At 47.4% G+C, this 18,170-nt stretch overlaps 1 protein-coding gene across 1 annotated transcript in view; it reads right to left on the bottom strand.

Annotated features, from left to right (window-relative positions):
* Window positions 1-861: 861 nt before the first annotated feature.
* fbxo3 (F-box protein 3) overlaps window positions 862-18,170 on the bottom strand; it is a 55,570-nt gene continuing 38,261 nt past the window's right edge. The window contains exons 9-11 of the mRNA XM_072591930.1: window positions 13,030-13,145; window positions 10,949-11,139; window positions 862-1,250 (exon numbers count right to left, since the gene is read on the bottom strand). Of these exons, the coding sequence (XP_072448031.1) occupies window positions 1,131-1,250; window positions 10,949-11,139; window positions 13,030-13,145 (427 nt within the window). The 3' untranslated portion in view covers window positions 862-1,130. The remainder of the gene's footprint in view (window positions 1,251-10,948; window positions 11,140-13,029; window positions 13,146-18,170) is intronic.

Consider the following 18,170-nt stretch of genomic DNA (forward strand, 5'->3'; position numbering starts at 1 on the left):
GCCAGAAAATAAAATGGTTTTAAGCAGTGTCCTGAGGCAAAGGGAGAGGAGGGAGTGAGACGCCGAAAGAGCTTCGGCCCCAGGCAGCTGAAGGCACAACCTCCAGTGCTGGAAACAAGCTCGGGAGATTCTCGAGGGATTGACGGGCCATAGAGTTAGCTTGCAATAAGCGTTGTTCATGTGTCTTAGCATTACACATCCCTCGAGTTAACTTTACAGTTCCCATGAATCACTGAAGTGAGTGTACGTCCTCTCAATGCATCGTGAAGAGAGAGTGAACTGCTTTTTGTACAACATGTAGCCCAGATTGGAAAGAGCTTGCTCAAAATGGATTGCAATCTAACATCCATGTGAATTTAAGTTAGCAATGGTTGCTGTCCCTCTGATGATAAAATTGCACTTGCTGAATCCTCCAAACGGCAATCTTCATTCAATCTATCAGTGTGTCACACAATGACATGCTGGCAATGTGCATATCATATCAAATCGTCATCAATAGAGACCCTCTTGGGAGTGTGTCTCCTCTGCTCAGTCCTTGTTCCACAGTGTGAAGTTCCTAATCAACAGGACAGATAGAGGACTGCAGATGCTGAAGAGTCAAAGTCATAAGTGTGGCTCTGGAAAAAGCATAGCAGGTCAGGCAGCATCCGAGGAGCAGGACAGTCGACATTTTGGGCATAAACCCTTCTTCAGTCCCTAATGTATAGCTCACCTGGACCCCATTGATGGAGCACAGTCGCTTGGAGCCACCATCCCAGGTGTCCTGATGAAGAAAAGATGAAAATGTTTGCATCCTCCACATCTGATATCCAGTTGCTGAACTGGTTCCAATCAAATATTACATCCACAAGGAAACAAATCTCAACCTTCAGAAATTAAACACTGTGCATTTATTCTCTTCAAAGCTCTTCTACAACAAAATCTGGTAAGTTAAAGGAGCGAGAAGTCCTGAGTAGCAGCTCTGAGAGTTTGCACAGTCAACCTGAGTCCTGTGTTGTAAACAGGTGCAGTCAGAATCACACAACTTGTCGCAAAGTTGCAGGGCAAAAACAACTAAAAAAAATTAGATTGCAACAGCAACGGCTTACAGGAAAACAGCTCGCTGAGAATCGTTCGATTCCTAATCCTCTTCAGGTGTGACGGGGACAACGGCCCATAGCTGGAGGGAAATTCCCAAAGAGATTGGGGTTGAGGTCACTGCTATTGGACGGACTTGTGCTGTCATTTGAGGGATCGTGACTGTACCCAATCTGTAGATTGCAAAACAAACAAAAAGAGATTCAAATTAACAACTGGATTAACACTTCAGCCCCGCCAGCACCTCAGTGTTGAGCCTGCAGCACAATGGTCAGGATCAAAACTATTGGAAAAGGAAGAGTTTGCTGGGTTACAGTGGGAGAGGGTGGCACTAGTGGGCGGCACGGTGGCACAGTGGTTAGCACTTCTGCCTCACAGCGCCAGAAACCCGGGTTCAATCCCTGCCTCAGGTGACTGTCTGTGTGGAGTTTGCACTTTCTCCCCGTGTCTGCGTGGGTTTCCTCCGGGTGCTCCGGTTTCCTCCCACAGTCCAAAGATGTGCAGGTTAGGTGAATTGGTCATGGTGAATTACCCGTAGTGTTAGATGCAGGGGTAAATGTAGGGGAATGGGTCTGGGTGGGTGCACTTCGGCGGGTCGGTGTGGACTTGTTGGGCCGGAGGGCCTGTTTCCACACTGTAAATAATCTAATCTAATCTAGATACATTGCCAACTTCAAAAGTGACAATACAGGATGAATTGAATAGTTGCTCCTCTCCACCCATTGCTGGAATTATTTGTTCCTTCTGCAAAATCACCACTGAATAGTCACAAATCACACTGGACAAAAGTTTTTGGGCACAGTGGTAGGCACTGCTGCCTCACAGCGTCAGGGACTTGGGTTTAATTCCACCCTTGGGCAACTGTTTGGTGGTGTTGGCACCCTCTGCCAGTGTTTGCGTGGATTTCCACCAGGTACTCTGGTTTCCTCCCATCATCCAAAGATGTGCAGGTTAGGTGTACTGACCATGCTAAATTGTCCACAGTGTTCAGGTGGACAGGTTATGTGTGTTAGATTAGATTCCCTACAGTATGGAAACAGGCCATTTGACCAACAAATCCTGACTAATGCACCTAACACTACGGGCAATTTAGCATGGCTAATTCACCTAACCTGCACATCTTTGGAGTGTGGGAGGAAGCCAGAGAGCCCAGAGGAAATCCACACAAACATGGGGAGAATGTGCAAACTCCACACAGACAGACAGTCGCCTGTGGTGGGAAGTGAACCCGGGTCCCTGGTGCTGTGAGTGCTCACCACTGTGCCATCCACAAAAGCCATGGAAAATGTAGGGTTACAGGGAAAGGTTAGGGATGATGGCTCTGGGTGGGATGCTCTTTGGAGAGTCAGGGGGACTTGGTGGGCTGACTGGCCTGTTTCCGCACTGCAGGGAAACTGTGTGAGGTAGGGAAGCACTACACGGGGTCAGGACAGAAGGTTGGGTTGGGGTGGGCGCGGCAGAAGGGGGAGGGAGCAAAATGAAGTCCAGCACTGAGAGGGTGGGGTGTCAGGATCCTGTACCATCAGACCTCAGGGTAGAGGTAGGTCAAGTTTGCTCTGCTTTCACTGAAGCAGCAGCACTTCAAAGGCTTGTGATTTCAAATAAACCTGTTTCGACTATAACGTGGTGTCGTGTGGCTTCTGACTCTGCCATCCAAGAACAGCCTTGTAAGGAAGGGTCACTGGACTCAAAATATTAATTCTGCTTTCTCTCCATAGATATTCCAGACGTGTTCCATTCCTGAGCAATTTCTATTTGCCTTCCCTTTTCCACCCTGAACTTGGATGCTAACTTCTTGTCATTCATGAAGGACTCCTTAGATAAGCACATGGATGATGATTGGATAGTGTAGGGGGACGAGCTGAGAATAGCTCACAGGTCAGCGCAACATTGAGGGCCGAAGGGCCTGTTCTGCGCTGTATCATTCTATGTTTGAAGTTCTATGACTTCCAAAGCCCCTGTTCTGTAGCTTTCTGCAGTCTTTCACCATTTAAATAATATTCAAGCTCCGCTTTTGCTCTTGCCAAAGAAGATAACGTCACATTTTCCACAATATTTTTCCACAAAGTTTTTGCACACTTGTCTATATCCCTTGTAGACTCTTTGTGACACCCTCACTGTTTGCTTTCCACCTATTCTTGTGGTTTCCAGAAACTTTGCAAGAGGACATTCACTTTCCTTATCAAAGCAACGATAGGCATTGTGAGTAATTGTGCCTACTGCCTCTCCACCAGCTGCTAAAATAACGTGCTCCTTCTGCAAAATTGCCACTGAATATTCACAAAGCGCACTGCAAGAAAGTACATGTGGGGTGAGGGAGCACAGAGGCAGGATTGAGCATTGGGATGAGGGCGCGGGGTCGGAGGAAGCTACACATGAAGGGAGCAAGCAAGATGGGGTCCAGCACTGAGGGGGACGAACCTGAGGACTAGGAGCAGTTGACATTTTGGTCGAGGAGGTTAAAGGCATTGATTAAGAGTGGAAAACTAGACTACAAAAGGAAGCTTGTGGGGAACACACAAGCTCTACGGCAACATGAAGACAAAAAGGTAGTGAATATGAGCCTCACTGTCAGAATAAGGCTAAGTTAGAATGGGGATCAAAAAGATTGCATACCAATTCATCCATAGCTTTGCTCTGCCTTCACAAATGAGGACCCACATAACATCCCAAAAACGTTATAGTGGAAAGAACCAAACTAAATCATTATGAACTCGGAAATGGTATTGAGGAAACTGATGGGATTAAAGGCTGACAAGTTCCAAGGACCTGATCACTTACATCCCAATGTGTTTCATAAAGTTGATTTAGAAATTGTGAATGCGTTGGTGGTTATCTTTCCAGGTTAATCTTTTAGGTAGGATCTTACTGAAAGTCTTCTGAAAGTCCGAGGGAACCACATCCAATGGGTTCCCTGGTCCACTCCAGTAGTTATATCCTCAAAACATTTCAGTAGATGTGTAAACCATAGATATCTTTTTGTAAATCTACACTGACTCTGTCTGACCCTGTCACTGTTTTCCAAGTGGTCTGCTATTAGTTCTTTTCGTAGAATCATATAGTGCGGAAAATGAAAGGAAGCCCATCAAGTCCATACCACTAAACCTACACTAGTCCCACTCTCCTGCACTAGGTACATACCATTGAATGCGATGACATTTCAAGAGCTTATCTAAGTATGTTTTAAAGATTGTGAGGTTTTGCACCTCAACTACCTTCCCAAGCAGCGCATCCCAAACCCCTCTGGGTGAAAATAAATTCTTAAAATCCCATCTAAACTTACTTCCTTTCACCTTAAAATTATACCTAAGGGGAACTTTTTATCCATTCTGTCCGTAACCCTCAGTCATATACACCTCAGTCAGGTTCCCCCCCTTAACTTTCTCTGCTCCAAAGAAAGCAATTTATCCAACATCTTGTAATAGCTGAAATGCACCATCCCAGGCAACATCCTGATGAATCTCCTATGCACCCCCTCCAGTGCAATCACATCCTTCCTAAAGTGTGGTGAACAGAACTGCACACAATACTCCAGCAGTGGCCCAACCAAAGTTCGGTACAGCTCCAACACAATCTCCTCTCTTTCATAACCTCTGCCTCAGATGAAGAAGGCAAACACTTCGTGTGCCTTCTGAACTACCTTCTTTGGTGACTTTCACCTTCACGGATTTGTGGATGAGCACCCCAAATATCCTTCTCAATATCCTATTGTCTTGCCATTCATTGTGTACTCCCTTGTCTTGTTACTTCTTCCAATTCATTTTCTCACATTTATCAGGGTTAAATTCAATCGCCACAGATCTGCCCATCTGACCAATCCATTAATATTCTCCTGTACCCTAACACCTTCCACTCAGCCAATCTTCTGTGTCATTGGCAAATTTACTTATCACTCCTCTCACATTCTCCTTGACATCATTTATCAATGTTGCAAATTATAAGGGACCCAGCAATGATCCATATGGCATGCTGCTGCACACTGGAACCCAGTCTCACAAACAGCCTTCTACCATCACTCTGTCTCCTGTCACTAAGCCAATCTTGGATCCAATTTGCCAAGGCATAAGACCATAAGGAGCAGACATTAGGCTATTTGACCCATCGAGTCTGTTCCACCAATCAATCATGTCTGATAGGTCTTTCAACCCCATTTTCCCATTTCCTCCCTGTAAGCTTTGATCCCCTTGACAATCAAGAACATATCTATTGCTGTTTTAAATATACTTAATGACCACAGTCTACTGTGGCAATGATTCACCACTCTGCGGCTTAAGAAATTTCTCCTTATCTCCATTCTAAAAGGTTTTCCCTTTCCTCGAAGGTGGTGCCCTCAGGTTCTCGTCTCTCCTGCCAGAGGAAACAAATTCCCCAGCATCCACTCTATTCTGACCATTTAGTATTCTGAAAGTTTCAACTGAATCCCCCCTCATCTTTCTACACTCCATCGAGTATACTCCCACAGTGCTCAAACGTTCCTCTCATATGTTTAGCTTTTCATTCCTGGGATCATTCTCGTGAACCTCCTCTGGACCCGCTCCAGGGCCAATACACCTTTCCTGAGGGATAGGGCCCAAAATTGCTCACAATACTCTAAATGTGGTCTGACCAAAGCATTATAAAGCTTCAGAAGTAGAGATGCACAGCATGGAAACAGGCCCTTCAGTCCAACCGATCAGATATCCCAACCCAATCTAGTCCCACCTGCCAGCACCCAACTCATATCCCTCCAACCAAATAAATTTTGTCTATTTACCCTATCCATGCCCCTCATAATTTTGTAAACCTGTATAAGGTCACCCCTCAGACTCCGACACTCCAGGGAAAACAGCCCCAGCCTGTTCAGCCTCTCCCTGTAGCTCAAATCCTCCAACCCTGGCAACATCCTTGTAAATCTTTTCTGAACCTTTTCAAGTTTCACAACATCTTTTCGATAGGAAGGAGACCAGAATTGTACGCAATATTCCAACAGTGGCCTAACCAATGTCCTGTACAACTGCAACATGACCTCCCAACTCCTGTACTCAATACTCTGACCAATAAAGGAAAGCTTACCCCCAAACGCCTTTGTCACTATACCTGCGACTCCACTTTCAAGGAGCTATGAACCTGCACTCCAAGGTCTCTTTGTTCAGCAACACTCCCTAGGACCTTACCATTAAGGTATACATCCTGCTAAGATTTGCTTTCCCAAAATGCAGCACCTCGGATTTATCTGAATTAAACTCCATCTGCCACTTCTCAGCCTATTGGCCCATCTGGTCCAGATCCTGTTGCAATCTGAGGTAACCCTCTTCGCTGTCCACTACACCTCCAATTTTCATGTCATCTGCAAACTTACTAACTGTACCTCTTATGCTCGCATCCAAATCATTTATGTAAATGACAAAAAGTTGAGCAACCAGCACCGATCCTTGTGGCACTCCACTGGTCACAGGCCTCCAGTCTGAAAAACAACCCTCCACCACCACCCTCTGTCTTCTACCTTTGAGCCAGTTCTGTATCCAAATGGCTAGTTCTCCCTGTATTCCATGAGATCTAACCTTGCTAATCAATCTCCCATGGGGAACCTTGTTGAACGCCTTACTGAAGTCCATATAGATCACATTTACCGCTCTGTCCTCATCAATCTTGTTACTTCCTCCAAAAACTCAATCAAGTTTGTGAGACATGATTTCCCACGCTCAAAGCATGTTGACTATCTCTAATCAGTCCTTGCCTTTCCAAATACATGTAACACCCTGTCCCTCAGGATTCCCTCCAACTTGCCCACCACTGACGTCAGGCTCACTTGTCTATAGTTCCCTGGCTTATCCTTACCACCCTTCTTAAACAGTGGGACCACATTAACCAACCTTCAGTCTTCGGGCACCTCGCTTGTGACTATCGATGATACAAATATCTCAGCAAGAGGCCCAGCAATCACTTCTCTAGCTTCCCACAGAGTTCTCAGGTACACCTAAACAGGTCCTGGGGATTTATCCACTTTTATGCGTTTCAAGACATCCAGCACTTCCTCCTCTGTAATCTGGACATTTTGCAAGGTGTCACCATCTATTTCCCTAAACATTATATCTTCCATATCATTTTCCACAGTAAATACTGATGCAAAATACTCATTTAGTATCTCCCCCATTTTCTGTGGCCTTGCTGATCTTTGAGGTGCCCTATTTTCTCCCTAGTTACCCTTTTGTCCTTAACATATTTGTAAAAACCCTTTGGATTCTCCTTAATTCTATTTGCCAAAGCTATCTTATGTTTCCTTTCTGCCCTCCTGATTTCCCTCTGAAGTATACTCCTACTACCTTTCTCCTCTTCTAAGGATTCACTCCTGTTACATATGCTTCTTTCTTTTTCTTAACCAAACTCTCAATTTCTTTAGTCATCCAGCATTCCTTATACCTACCAGCCTTTCTTCTCACCCTGACAGGAATATACTTTCTCTGGATTCTTGTTATCTCTTTTCTGAAGGCTTCCTATTTTCCAGCTGTACCTTTACCTGCAAACATCTGCCCCCAATCAGCTTTTGAAAGTTCTTGCCTATTACCGTCAAAATTGGCCTTTCTCCAATTTCGAACTTCAACTTTTAGATCTGGTCACATTCCTGCTCTTATATTCTAGTCCTCTCAAGATGAATGCTGAAAATGTGTTGCTGGAAAAGCGCAGCAGGCCAGGCAGCATCCAAGGAACAGGAGAATCGACATTTCGGATATCAGCCCTTCTTCAGGAATGAGGAAAGTGTGTCCAGCAGGCTAAGATAAAAGGTAGGGAGGAGGGACTTGGGGGAGGGGTGTGGGTGATAGGCCGGAGTGGGGTGGGGGCGGAGAGGCGCCGTACCAACCTGTACCCTTCCACCGACACCCTCCTTCGACTGACTGAACTGGTCCTCACCCTGAACAACTCTCTTTCCAATCCTTCCACTTCCTCCAAACCAAAGGAGTAGCCATGGGCACCCACATGGGCCCCAGCTATGCCTGCCACTTCGTAGGATATGTGGAACAGTCCATCTTCCGCAGCTACACTGGCCCCACCCCCCCCTTTTCCTCCGCGACATCGATGCCTGTATCGGCGCTGTCTCGTGCTCCCACGAGGAGGTTGAACAGTTCATCCACTTTACCAACACTTTCCACCCCGACCTCAAATTCACCAGGACCATCTCAGACTCCTCCCTCCCCTTCCTAGACCTTTCCATTTCCATCTCGGGTGACCAAATCGACACGGACATTTACTTTAAACCGACCGACTCTCACAGCTACCTAGGCTAAAGCTCCTCCCACCCTGTCCCCTGTAAAAACGCCATCCCATATTCCCAATTCCTTCATCTCCGCCGCAACTGCTCCCAGGAAGACCAGTTCCAAAACCGTACCACCCAGATGGCCTCCTTCTTCAAGGACCGCAATCTCCCCCCAGACATAGTCGACGATGCCCTCCACTTCCCGCTCCTCCGCCCTTGAGCCCCGCCCCTCCAACCACCACCAGGACAGAACCCCACTGGCCCTCACCTACCACCCCACCAACCTCCATATCCCGCGTATCATCCGCCGTCATTTCCGCCACCTCCAAACGGACCCCATCCCCTCCCCTATCAGCGTTCCGAAAAGACCACTCCCTCCGTCACTCCCTCGTCAGGTCCACACCCCCCACCAACCCAACCTCCACTCCCAGCACCTTCCCTTGCAACCGCAAGAAATGCAAAACCTGCGCCCACACCTCCCCCCTTACTTCCCTCCAGGGCCCCAAGAGACACTTCCATATCCGCCACAAATTCACCTACACCTCCACACACATCATCTATTGCATCCGCTGCACCCGATGTGGCCTCCTCTATATTGGGGAGACAGGCCGCCTACTTGCGGAACGTTTCAGAGAACACCTCTGGGACACCCGGACCAACCAACCCAACCACCCCGTAGCCCAACACTTCAACCCCCCCTCCCACTCCACCAAGGATATGCAGATCCTTGGACTCCTCCATCGCCAGACCATGGCAACACGACGGTTGGAGGAAGAGCGCCTCATCTTCCGCCTGGGAACCCTCCAACCACAAGGATGAACTCAGATTTCTCCAGTTTCCTCATTTCCCCTCCCCCCACCTTGTCTCAGTCGAATCCCTCAAACTCAGCACCGCCTTCCTAACCTGCAATCTTCTTCCTGACCTATCTGCCCCCACCCCACTCCGGCCTATCACCCTCACCTTGACCTCCCTCCACCGATCGCATTCCCAACGCCCCTCCCCCAAGTCCCTCCTCCCTACCTTTTATCTTCGCCTGCTGGACACACTTTCCTCATTCCTGAAGAAGGGCTGATGTCCGAAATGTCGATTCTCCTGTTCCTTGGATGCTGCCTGACCTGCTGCGCTTTTCCAGCAACACATTTTCAGCTCTGATCTCTAGCATCTGCAGTCCTCACTTTCTCCTCTCAAGATGAATGACAACATTGTGTTTGCCTTGCTAACTACTGCAAGTTTACCTTGAGAGAATCCTGGACTTGGACTCCCAAGTCCCTTTGCTCTTCAGATTTCTGAATTTTCTCCCCATTTAGAAAATAGTCTATGCCGCTATTCTTCCTACCAAAGTGCATGACCTCACACTTTCCCATGATCCTCCTCTGACAAAGTTACGATCACTATCCCTGATCAAAATATTGCTTCTCTAAATGGAGAGTAATTCTCTACTACAGAGTTTGCTTTGATAGTTTCTGGACGATTGACATGAGATTCAGTGGTCTGTAATTCCTGATCCATCCCCACCAACATTCTGTAAAGTAGAATCACATTAACAGTCCTCTAGTCATTCCATACACGTGAAAAGGTTTACTCTGCATGAAAAAATTGCCCTTAGGTCTTTTTTATATCTATCCCCCCTCACTCTAGACCTCTGCCCTCTAGTTCTGGACTACCCCACGCCAGGGAAAAGACTTTGTCTATTTATCCTACCCATCCCCTCATGATTTTATAAACCTCTATACGGTCATCCTCTCAGCCTCGAACACTCCAGGGAAAACAGCCCTAGCCTATTCAACTTCTCCCTATAGCACAAATCCTCCAACCCTGGCAACATCCTTGTAAATCTTTTCTGAACCCTTTCAAGTTTCACAACATCTTTCCAATAGGAAGACGACCAGAATTGCATGCAATATTCCAACAGTGGCCTAACCAATGTCCTGTACAGTCGCAATATGACCTCCCAACTCCTGTACTCATTACTCTGACCTATAAAAGAAAGCATACCAAATGCCTTCTTCACTATCCTATCTACCTGCGACTCTACTTTCAAGGAGCTATGAACCTGCACTCCAAGGTCTCTTTGTTCAGCAACACTCCCGAGGACCTTACCACTTTCAACCCCACTTTCAAGGAGCTTTGAACTTGCACACCAAGGAACACTCCCTAGGACCTTACCATTAAGAGTCCTGCTAAGATTTCCTTTCCCAAAACACAGCACCACAATTTATCTAAATTAAACTCCATCTTCCACCTCGACCATTTGAAAATTTCAGTCGGGGCCTATAATTTCTTACCTCCCCACCCACAGTAGCACACTAACACCTCCCAATTCCCTCCATCAATCTGTTCAAGTATTGAATTCTGTACCTACATTTGCCAGCTCCTAAGCAAAGATGAAGACACCCTCCCTGCATTCATTATCAAGCAATCTGCACCCTCACTCAAACTCTCCTCTGTACTACTCATCCTCCACTCAACAGTCTTCTCTGCCATACGTACCTTCAACTTGATACTCGACTCTGCAAAACTCACCCTCCACTCAATAGTCTCCTCTATTAAACACCCATGCACTCAACAGTCGTCTCCCCTGTTTTCAATCAGATTGGATGATGATTGCATTTTGACATTGTGATGGAGATGGTCACTCACCTGGTGAGCAGGCAGCACTCGCTGCGGCGGGCAGACCATACAGAACCTTGGGATGGTAACGTTGAAGGTGCTTCTGTGTTGGGAAAGATAGTGGAAGGTATAGTAACCTTCCATATAACCCGAGGCAGTGGTGAAGGTGGTGCAGCTGGTGTATTCGTGCACCGTACCAGGGCGCAGCACAGGGAATTCACCTGGAGGACAGAGAGAGAGAGAGAGAGAAAGTGAGAGAGACAACAGAAAAGAAAAAGAGAATGAGAGAGAACCTCAGACTGAATGGAACAATACGAGGAGTGGGGGGGGGTGGGGAAACGCAGGCTGGACAGACAGGGATTATGGGGGAGCCAAGAGCCATGGGTTGGCTGGAGAGATGGAAACCAGAGAGGGGGGCAGCGGTGGCAGGTGACTGGGGACACAGGGATGGGCATTCAGGCAGAGAGACAGGAATGTGGGGCAGGTTAAAGAGACAGAATGGCATGGCCTAGAATGATAGAACCTTGAAGGGGCGCGGGGGAAGGCTAGAGAGAGAGACAAAGATGAGGTGGTGGGCAGGAAGCCGAGAGAGACAGAGATGGGGTAGTGGACAGGAAGCCGAGAGAGACAGAGATGGGGGGGTTGGGCAGGAAGCCAAGAGACAGAGATGGGGGGAGTGGGCTAGGAGCTGAGAGACAGAGATGGGGTGGTGGGCAGGAAGCAGAGAGAGACAGAGATGGGGTGGTGGGTAGGAGCAGATAGACAGAGATGGGGTGGTGGGCAGAAAGCCGAGAGACAGAGATGGGGTGGTGGGCAGGAAGCAGAGAGAGACAGAGATGGGGTGGTGGGCAGGAGGCAGAGAGACAGAGATGGGGTGGTGGGCAGAAAGCCGAGAGACAGAGATGGGTGGTGAGCAGGAAGCCGAGAGACAGAGATGGGGGGGGTTGGGCAGGAAGCAGAGAGACAGAGATGGGGTGGTGGGCAGGAAGCCGAGAGACAGAGATGGGGGGAATGGGCAAGAAGCTGAGAGACAGAGATGGGGTCAGGCACCCGCCCGCCCCAGCCAGACACCGCCTGCACCCAGCCAGACACCCAGACACAGCCCGCACCAGCCAGACACCCAGACACAGCCCGCTCCAACGACACCGCCCGCACCCAGCCAGATGCCCAGACACCGCCTGTCCCAGCCAGACACAGCCCACCCCTGCCAGACACCGCCCGCACCCGGCCAGACACTGCCCGCACCCGGCCAGACCCCCAGACACCGCCCGCACCCAGCCAGACCCCCAGACACCGCCCGCCCCAGATACCGCCCATCCCAGCTAGATACCCAGACACCGCCCGCCCCAGCCAGACACCCAGACACAGCCCACACCAGCCAGACACCCAGACACAGCCCACACCAGCCAGACACCCAGACACAGCCCACACCAGCCAGACACCCAGACACAGCCCACACCAGCCAGACACCCAGACACCACCCGCACCCGGCTAGACACCCAGACACCGCCCGCCCCAGCCAGACACCCAGACACAGCCCACACCAGCCAGACACCCAGACACCGTCCACACCCGGCCAGACACCCAGACACCGCCCGCCCCAGCCAGACACCCAGACACAGCCCACACCAGCCAAACACATAGGCACTGCCCACTCCCCAATTTGCAGATACTGCTGACTCCCCAACTATTAGATGTGGAGAAGATTTCTTCAGCCAGCAGATGCTGAACTCACCACCACAGAAGGCTGTGAAGGTCAAGTCATTGACTGTATTCAAGACGGATGGAGTGGTTCTTAATTACTAAGTGGATCAAAAGTCATCGGATGAAGGCAAGAGAATAATGTTTCTCAACACATCAGCCATGAATTAATGTCAGAACAGACTCAATGGGCTGAATGCCTACTTCTGCTCCTATATCGTATGGCCTACGGTCACACACTCACCCGATACCTCGACAGAGCCCACACACAGGCACTGCTGACACCCCGAAAAACGCAGCACCACAACAAAAGTCCTTGCAGAAGTATCTTGCTCCCAAAGTCCTGGTCCCCTTTTTCCACACCTCCATCAGTTCCCAAGCTCCCACCATTAATCTTAATCACTTCATACCCACTACACCAGGACCCTGGACCTCCTCCACATCACCATTTGCATTGGTTATTTTCCAGTACCGACTGTCCAACTGACAGGCATTATCTGGTGAGGCATCCTCTACCATTTCAATCCTGTAGTGAGAGAGAGTGCACAGAAATTAACATGAGTCAATAAGAATGGCCTTGGAGTTAGTCAAAACTATGGACCAAAGTATTCTAACTCAAAATCAGAGCAAACATCAATAATTAAAAATCATAACTGATGGCACAGGACAATTTTGAGGAAGTCTTTAGTGAGCTTTAGCAACTTATTTCTGTTTAAACTGTGTGTTTTTTTTAAATTTCCCTGGGGTCGGGGAGTCAAGAACCAGAGGGCATAGGTTTAGGGTGAGAGGGAAAAGATATAAAAGAGACCTAAGGAGCAACGTTTTCATGCAGAGGGTGGTACGTGTATGGAATGAGCTGCCAGAGGAAGTGGTGGAGACTGGTACAGTTGCAACATTTAAAAGGCATCTGGATGGGTATATGAATAGGAAGGGTTTGGAGGGATATGGACCAGGTGCTGGCAGGTGGGACTAGATTGGGTTGGGATATCTGGTCAGCATGGACGGGTTGGAACGAAGGGTCTGTTTCCATGCTGTACATCTCTGTGACTCTATTGTAGGCGAAACTGATAGGAAAGCATTCATTTCCATTCTCTACTTGCCCAGAGGATAGATAAAGTTAACAGGTTTTGATTCACAGTTATGTGTAGGCCAGACTGGGTAAGGACGGCAGATTTCTTTCTAAGTATGTAAGAGAACCAGATGGATGGTATTTTTAAAATGACAATTGACAACACTTAACATGGCCTTGTCAGAGCATACATTCAGTAATTTAGCAAACTCTGAATAAATGAAAAATAAGTGTTCATAAAATAATTCTTTAATAAGTCTTCAGTGATTTCCCTTACATTCGTTTGTCTCATGAATAGAGAATTGGCAGGACATGTCAATCTCACAGAACGTACAATTAAGCACCACTGGTGTTCCTATGGTATAGTGCCAAGGCTGAGAATAGTATATTACTGATAATGGTCAGCCCGCAGTTTCAAGCTTGTATTGCCTGAAGCCAACCTGAGAGACTTGATAATTTTTCAGATGCATTTCTTTTAATCAAGGATGCAATGAGGTGGGGAGCCAAGTGACCATAACAGAGCCCAAATAATCTGCTGAGTAACTTTTTGCTGAGCATGTTATCTGATAACAACATTAAAGAACCCTTTCATCACTTTACTCATGATTTGCCCTGAGTTCAAGTGTTGGAGCTGTCCGGGAACAGTTTGGCTAGAGTGCTGTTTAGTTCCGGAGCACACACCTTCATTACTATTGTCAAAATATAGTTGGGATCACTGCGTCTGCGGTCTCCAGTATTCTCAGCCATTTCTTGATTAAACATGGAGTGAACTGAAATTGGCTGAAGACTGGTATCAGGGAAGAGGCGACGGCATAGGGGGATGGTCCCAGCTCTAGCAATCTTGAGATCCAAGAAATGTTCTGGGGACCCGAATTGAATCCTACCAGGACAAATGATGGAATTTGAATTCAACAATATCTGGAATTAAACATTTAAAAATAATGACCATTGCTGATTGTCATTAAAGCAAATCTGGTTCACTAATTTAGCGAAGGAAATTTTCCATCAATATCTGGTTGGCCTACATGAGACTTATGATAAACAGCAATGCTGTTGATTCTTAACAGCTCTCAAAAATAGCTAGGCAAGGACTCAACTGGATCAAGCTGCTAGGAAGTATCAAAAAGGAGAGATCTACTGGCATTGACTTCAGCACCAGAAATGATATCAAACACTGCTGACCTGCAAAGCCTTCCTTACTAAAATCTGCAGGCCAATGCCACAATCCCAAAATAAGGACAGCTTCTCACATACGAGTCAAGCAACAACCTTACATAGTCACACTCATGGAATCGTACCTTACAGACATTATCCCAGACACCACCATCACTATTCCTGGATATGTCCTGTCCCACTGTCACAGGGCACTCAGCAGAGATGGCAGCACCTTGTTATACAGTTGGATGGTAGTTGCCTTCAGAGTCCTCAGCACTGATTGCAGACTTCATGAAGTCTCATGCCATCAGGTTAAATCTAGGCACGGAAACCTCCTACTGATTACCATGCACTCTCCCTCAGCTGACAGATCAGTACTCCTCCATATTGAACATTAGGAGGAAGCATGGAGGGTGGTAAGAGTGCCAAATGCACTGTGGGTTGGGGATTTCAATTTCCACCACCATGAGGAGGGCTGTTGTCGGTTGCAGAGGGACTTAGATATGATGCAGAGCTGGGCTGAGGAGTGGCAGATGGAGTTCAACCCTGCCAAGTGTGAGGTTGTCCATTTTGGAAGAACAAATAAGAATGCGGAATACAGGGTTAATGGTAGGGTTCTTAGTCAGGTGGAGGAACAGAGGGATCTTGGGGTCTATGTACATAGATCTTTGAAGGTTGCCACTCAGGTGGATAGAGTTTGTAAGAAGGCCTATGGAGTATTATCGTTCATTAGCAGAGGGATTGAATTCAAGAGTCGTGAAGTGATGTTGCAGCTGTACAGGACTTTGGTTAGGCCACAGTTGGAGTACTGTGTGCAGTTCTGGTCGCCTCACTTTAGGAAAGATGTGGAAGCTTTGGAGAGGGTGCAGAGAAGATTTACCAGGATGTTGCCTGGAATGGAGAGTAGGTCGTACGAGGATAGGTTGAGAGTTCTCGGCCTTTTCTCGTTGGAACGGCGAAGGATGAGGGGTGGCTTAATAGAGGTTTATAAGATGATCAGAGGAATAGATAGAGTAGACAGTCAGAAACTTTTTCCCCGGGTACAACAGAGTGTTACAAGGGGACATAAATTTAAGGTGAAGGGTGGAAGGTATAGGGGAGATGTCAGGGGTGGGTTCTTTACCCAGAGAGTGGTGGGGGCATGGAATGCGCTGCCCGTGGGAGTGGTAGAGTCAGAATCATTGGCGACCTTTAAGCGGCATTTGGATAGGTACATGGATGGGTGCTTAATCTAGGTTAGAAGTTCGGCACATGCACAACATCGTGGGCCGAAGGGCCTGTTCTGTGCTGTATTGTTCTATGTTCTATGTTCTATGTTCTATGACAGTGGCTTGGCAACAACATGATTTAGGACCTAACTAGCTCAAGGACATAGCTGCTAGGCAGGGTCTGCTGCAAGTAGCACAGGAATCAATAAAAGGGAAAAACGTATTTTAGATTAGATTAGATTAGATTCCCTACAGTGTGGAAACAGGCCCTTCGGCCCAACAAGTCCATACCGACCCTCCGAAGAGTAACCCACCTAGACCCTCTGCCTAATGCACCTAACACTATGGACAATTTTAACATGGCTAATTCACCTGACCTGCACATCTTTGGACTGTGGGAGGAAACCAGAGCACCCGGAGGAAACTCACACAGACATGGGGAGAACGTGCAAACTCCACACAGTTGCCCAAAGCTAGAATCGAACCTAAGTCCCTGGTGCTGTGAGGCATCAGTGCTAACCACTGAGCCACCATGCCACTCTTTGACCTCATCCTCACAAATCTGCCAGTTGCAGATGGGTCCATGACAATACTGCTAAGAGTGACAACTATGCTGGCCTCATGGAAACAAACTCCCAGCATCACATTTTAGCTACCCTTCTACAAAACGGGAAAGACTTCAATCAGATCGAACAACTCAAGACTGAGCATCCTATGGCACTGTGGGCCATTGACAGCAGCAGAATCACACTGCAGCACAATCCACAACCTCAGCCTGGCATTTTCCACACGCCACCGACACTACCAGCTTAGGAGATAATTCTTTTTTAATTTTAAAATTTAAATTTAAATTTTTAAAAATCAGCAGCTAGACCAGCATTAATTGCCCATCCCTAATTGGCAAGATTCGATCACATTGCTGTAGGTCTGGAGTCATATGTAAGCCAGAGCAGGTGAGGGATGACGGTTTCCTTCCCTATAGGACAGCAACAAACCAGATGGGTTTTTCCAAAAATTGATAATGGTTTCATTGTCATCAATAAATACTTAATGTCAGATTTTTATGGGATTCAAATTCAACCATCTGCTGTGGCAGGATTTGAACCCGGGTTCCGAGAACATTACCTAGGTCTCTGGATTAACAGCCCAATGATAATGCCAGTAAGCCAGTGCCTCCCAAATTCAATGAACAGTGCAGGAGGTCATGCCAGTAGGAGCACTACACACAGTGAAGCAATCAAACAAGACTACCTGCATGCTAAACAGGACTGGCAGACCAGATGGACAGAACTAAGTGATCCTACAAAACATAGAGGTTTACAGCATGGTAAAAGTCTCTTCAGCCCAACATGCCCATGCTGCCCAGTTTTCACAATTAAACTAGCCCCATTTGCCTGCGGTTAATCCACATCCCTCCATACCCATTCCATCTATGTACCTGTCTGAATGTTTCTTAAATGAGCAAACTGTACTACCTTCCACCACTAGCTCTGCTCCAGACACTTGCCACCCTCTGTGTGAAAATAATTGCCCCGGTGGACCCTTTTGTATCTCTCCCGTTTCACCTAAAACCCTCCAGAGTCCCTTCCATGGAAAAAGCTGCAGACTATCTGCCTTAAATATGTCTCTCATGATTTTACAGATCTCTGTAAGGTCACCCCTCAGTTTCCTAAACTTCAGTGAAAAAAATCACAGCCTATCCAACCTCTCCTTATAGCTCAAATCTTCCAGTCCAGGCACCATCCAAGTAAATGTTTTCTGAATGCTTTTTAGTTTAATAATATCCTTTCTGTAGGGCAACCAGAATTGCAGGCAGTACTCCAAATGTAGTCTCACCAATGACTTGTATAGCTGTAACAAGATGTCCCAACTCCTATACTCAACGTTCTGACAGATGAAAGCAAGTACGTTGAAAGCCTTTTTCACCATCCTGTCTACCTGTGACTCCACTTTCAAGGAGCTCGGAACCTGTACCCCAAGATCTCTGTTCAATAACACTCCCCAGGGCCCAGTTGATTGACTGTATCAGTCCTGGCCTCACCTGACCCACCAAAATGCAATGCCTTGTATTTATCTAAATGGAGCTCCACTTGCCATTCCACGGCGCACTGATGCAGTT

This window comes from Chiloscyllium punctatum, chromosome 22 (assembly GCF_047496795.1).
Source record: "Chiloscyllium punctatum isolate Juve2018m chromosome 22, sChiPun1.3, whole genome shotgun sequence".
In the NCBI taxonomy this organism is placed as follows: Eukaryota; Metazoa; Chordata; class Chondrichthyes; order Orectolobiformes; family Hemiscylliidae; genus Chiloscyllium; species Chiloscyllium punctatum.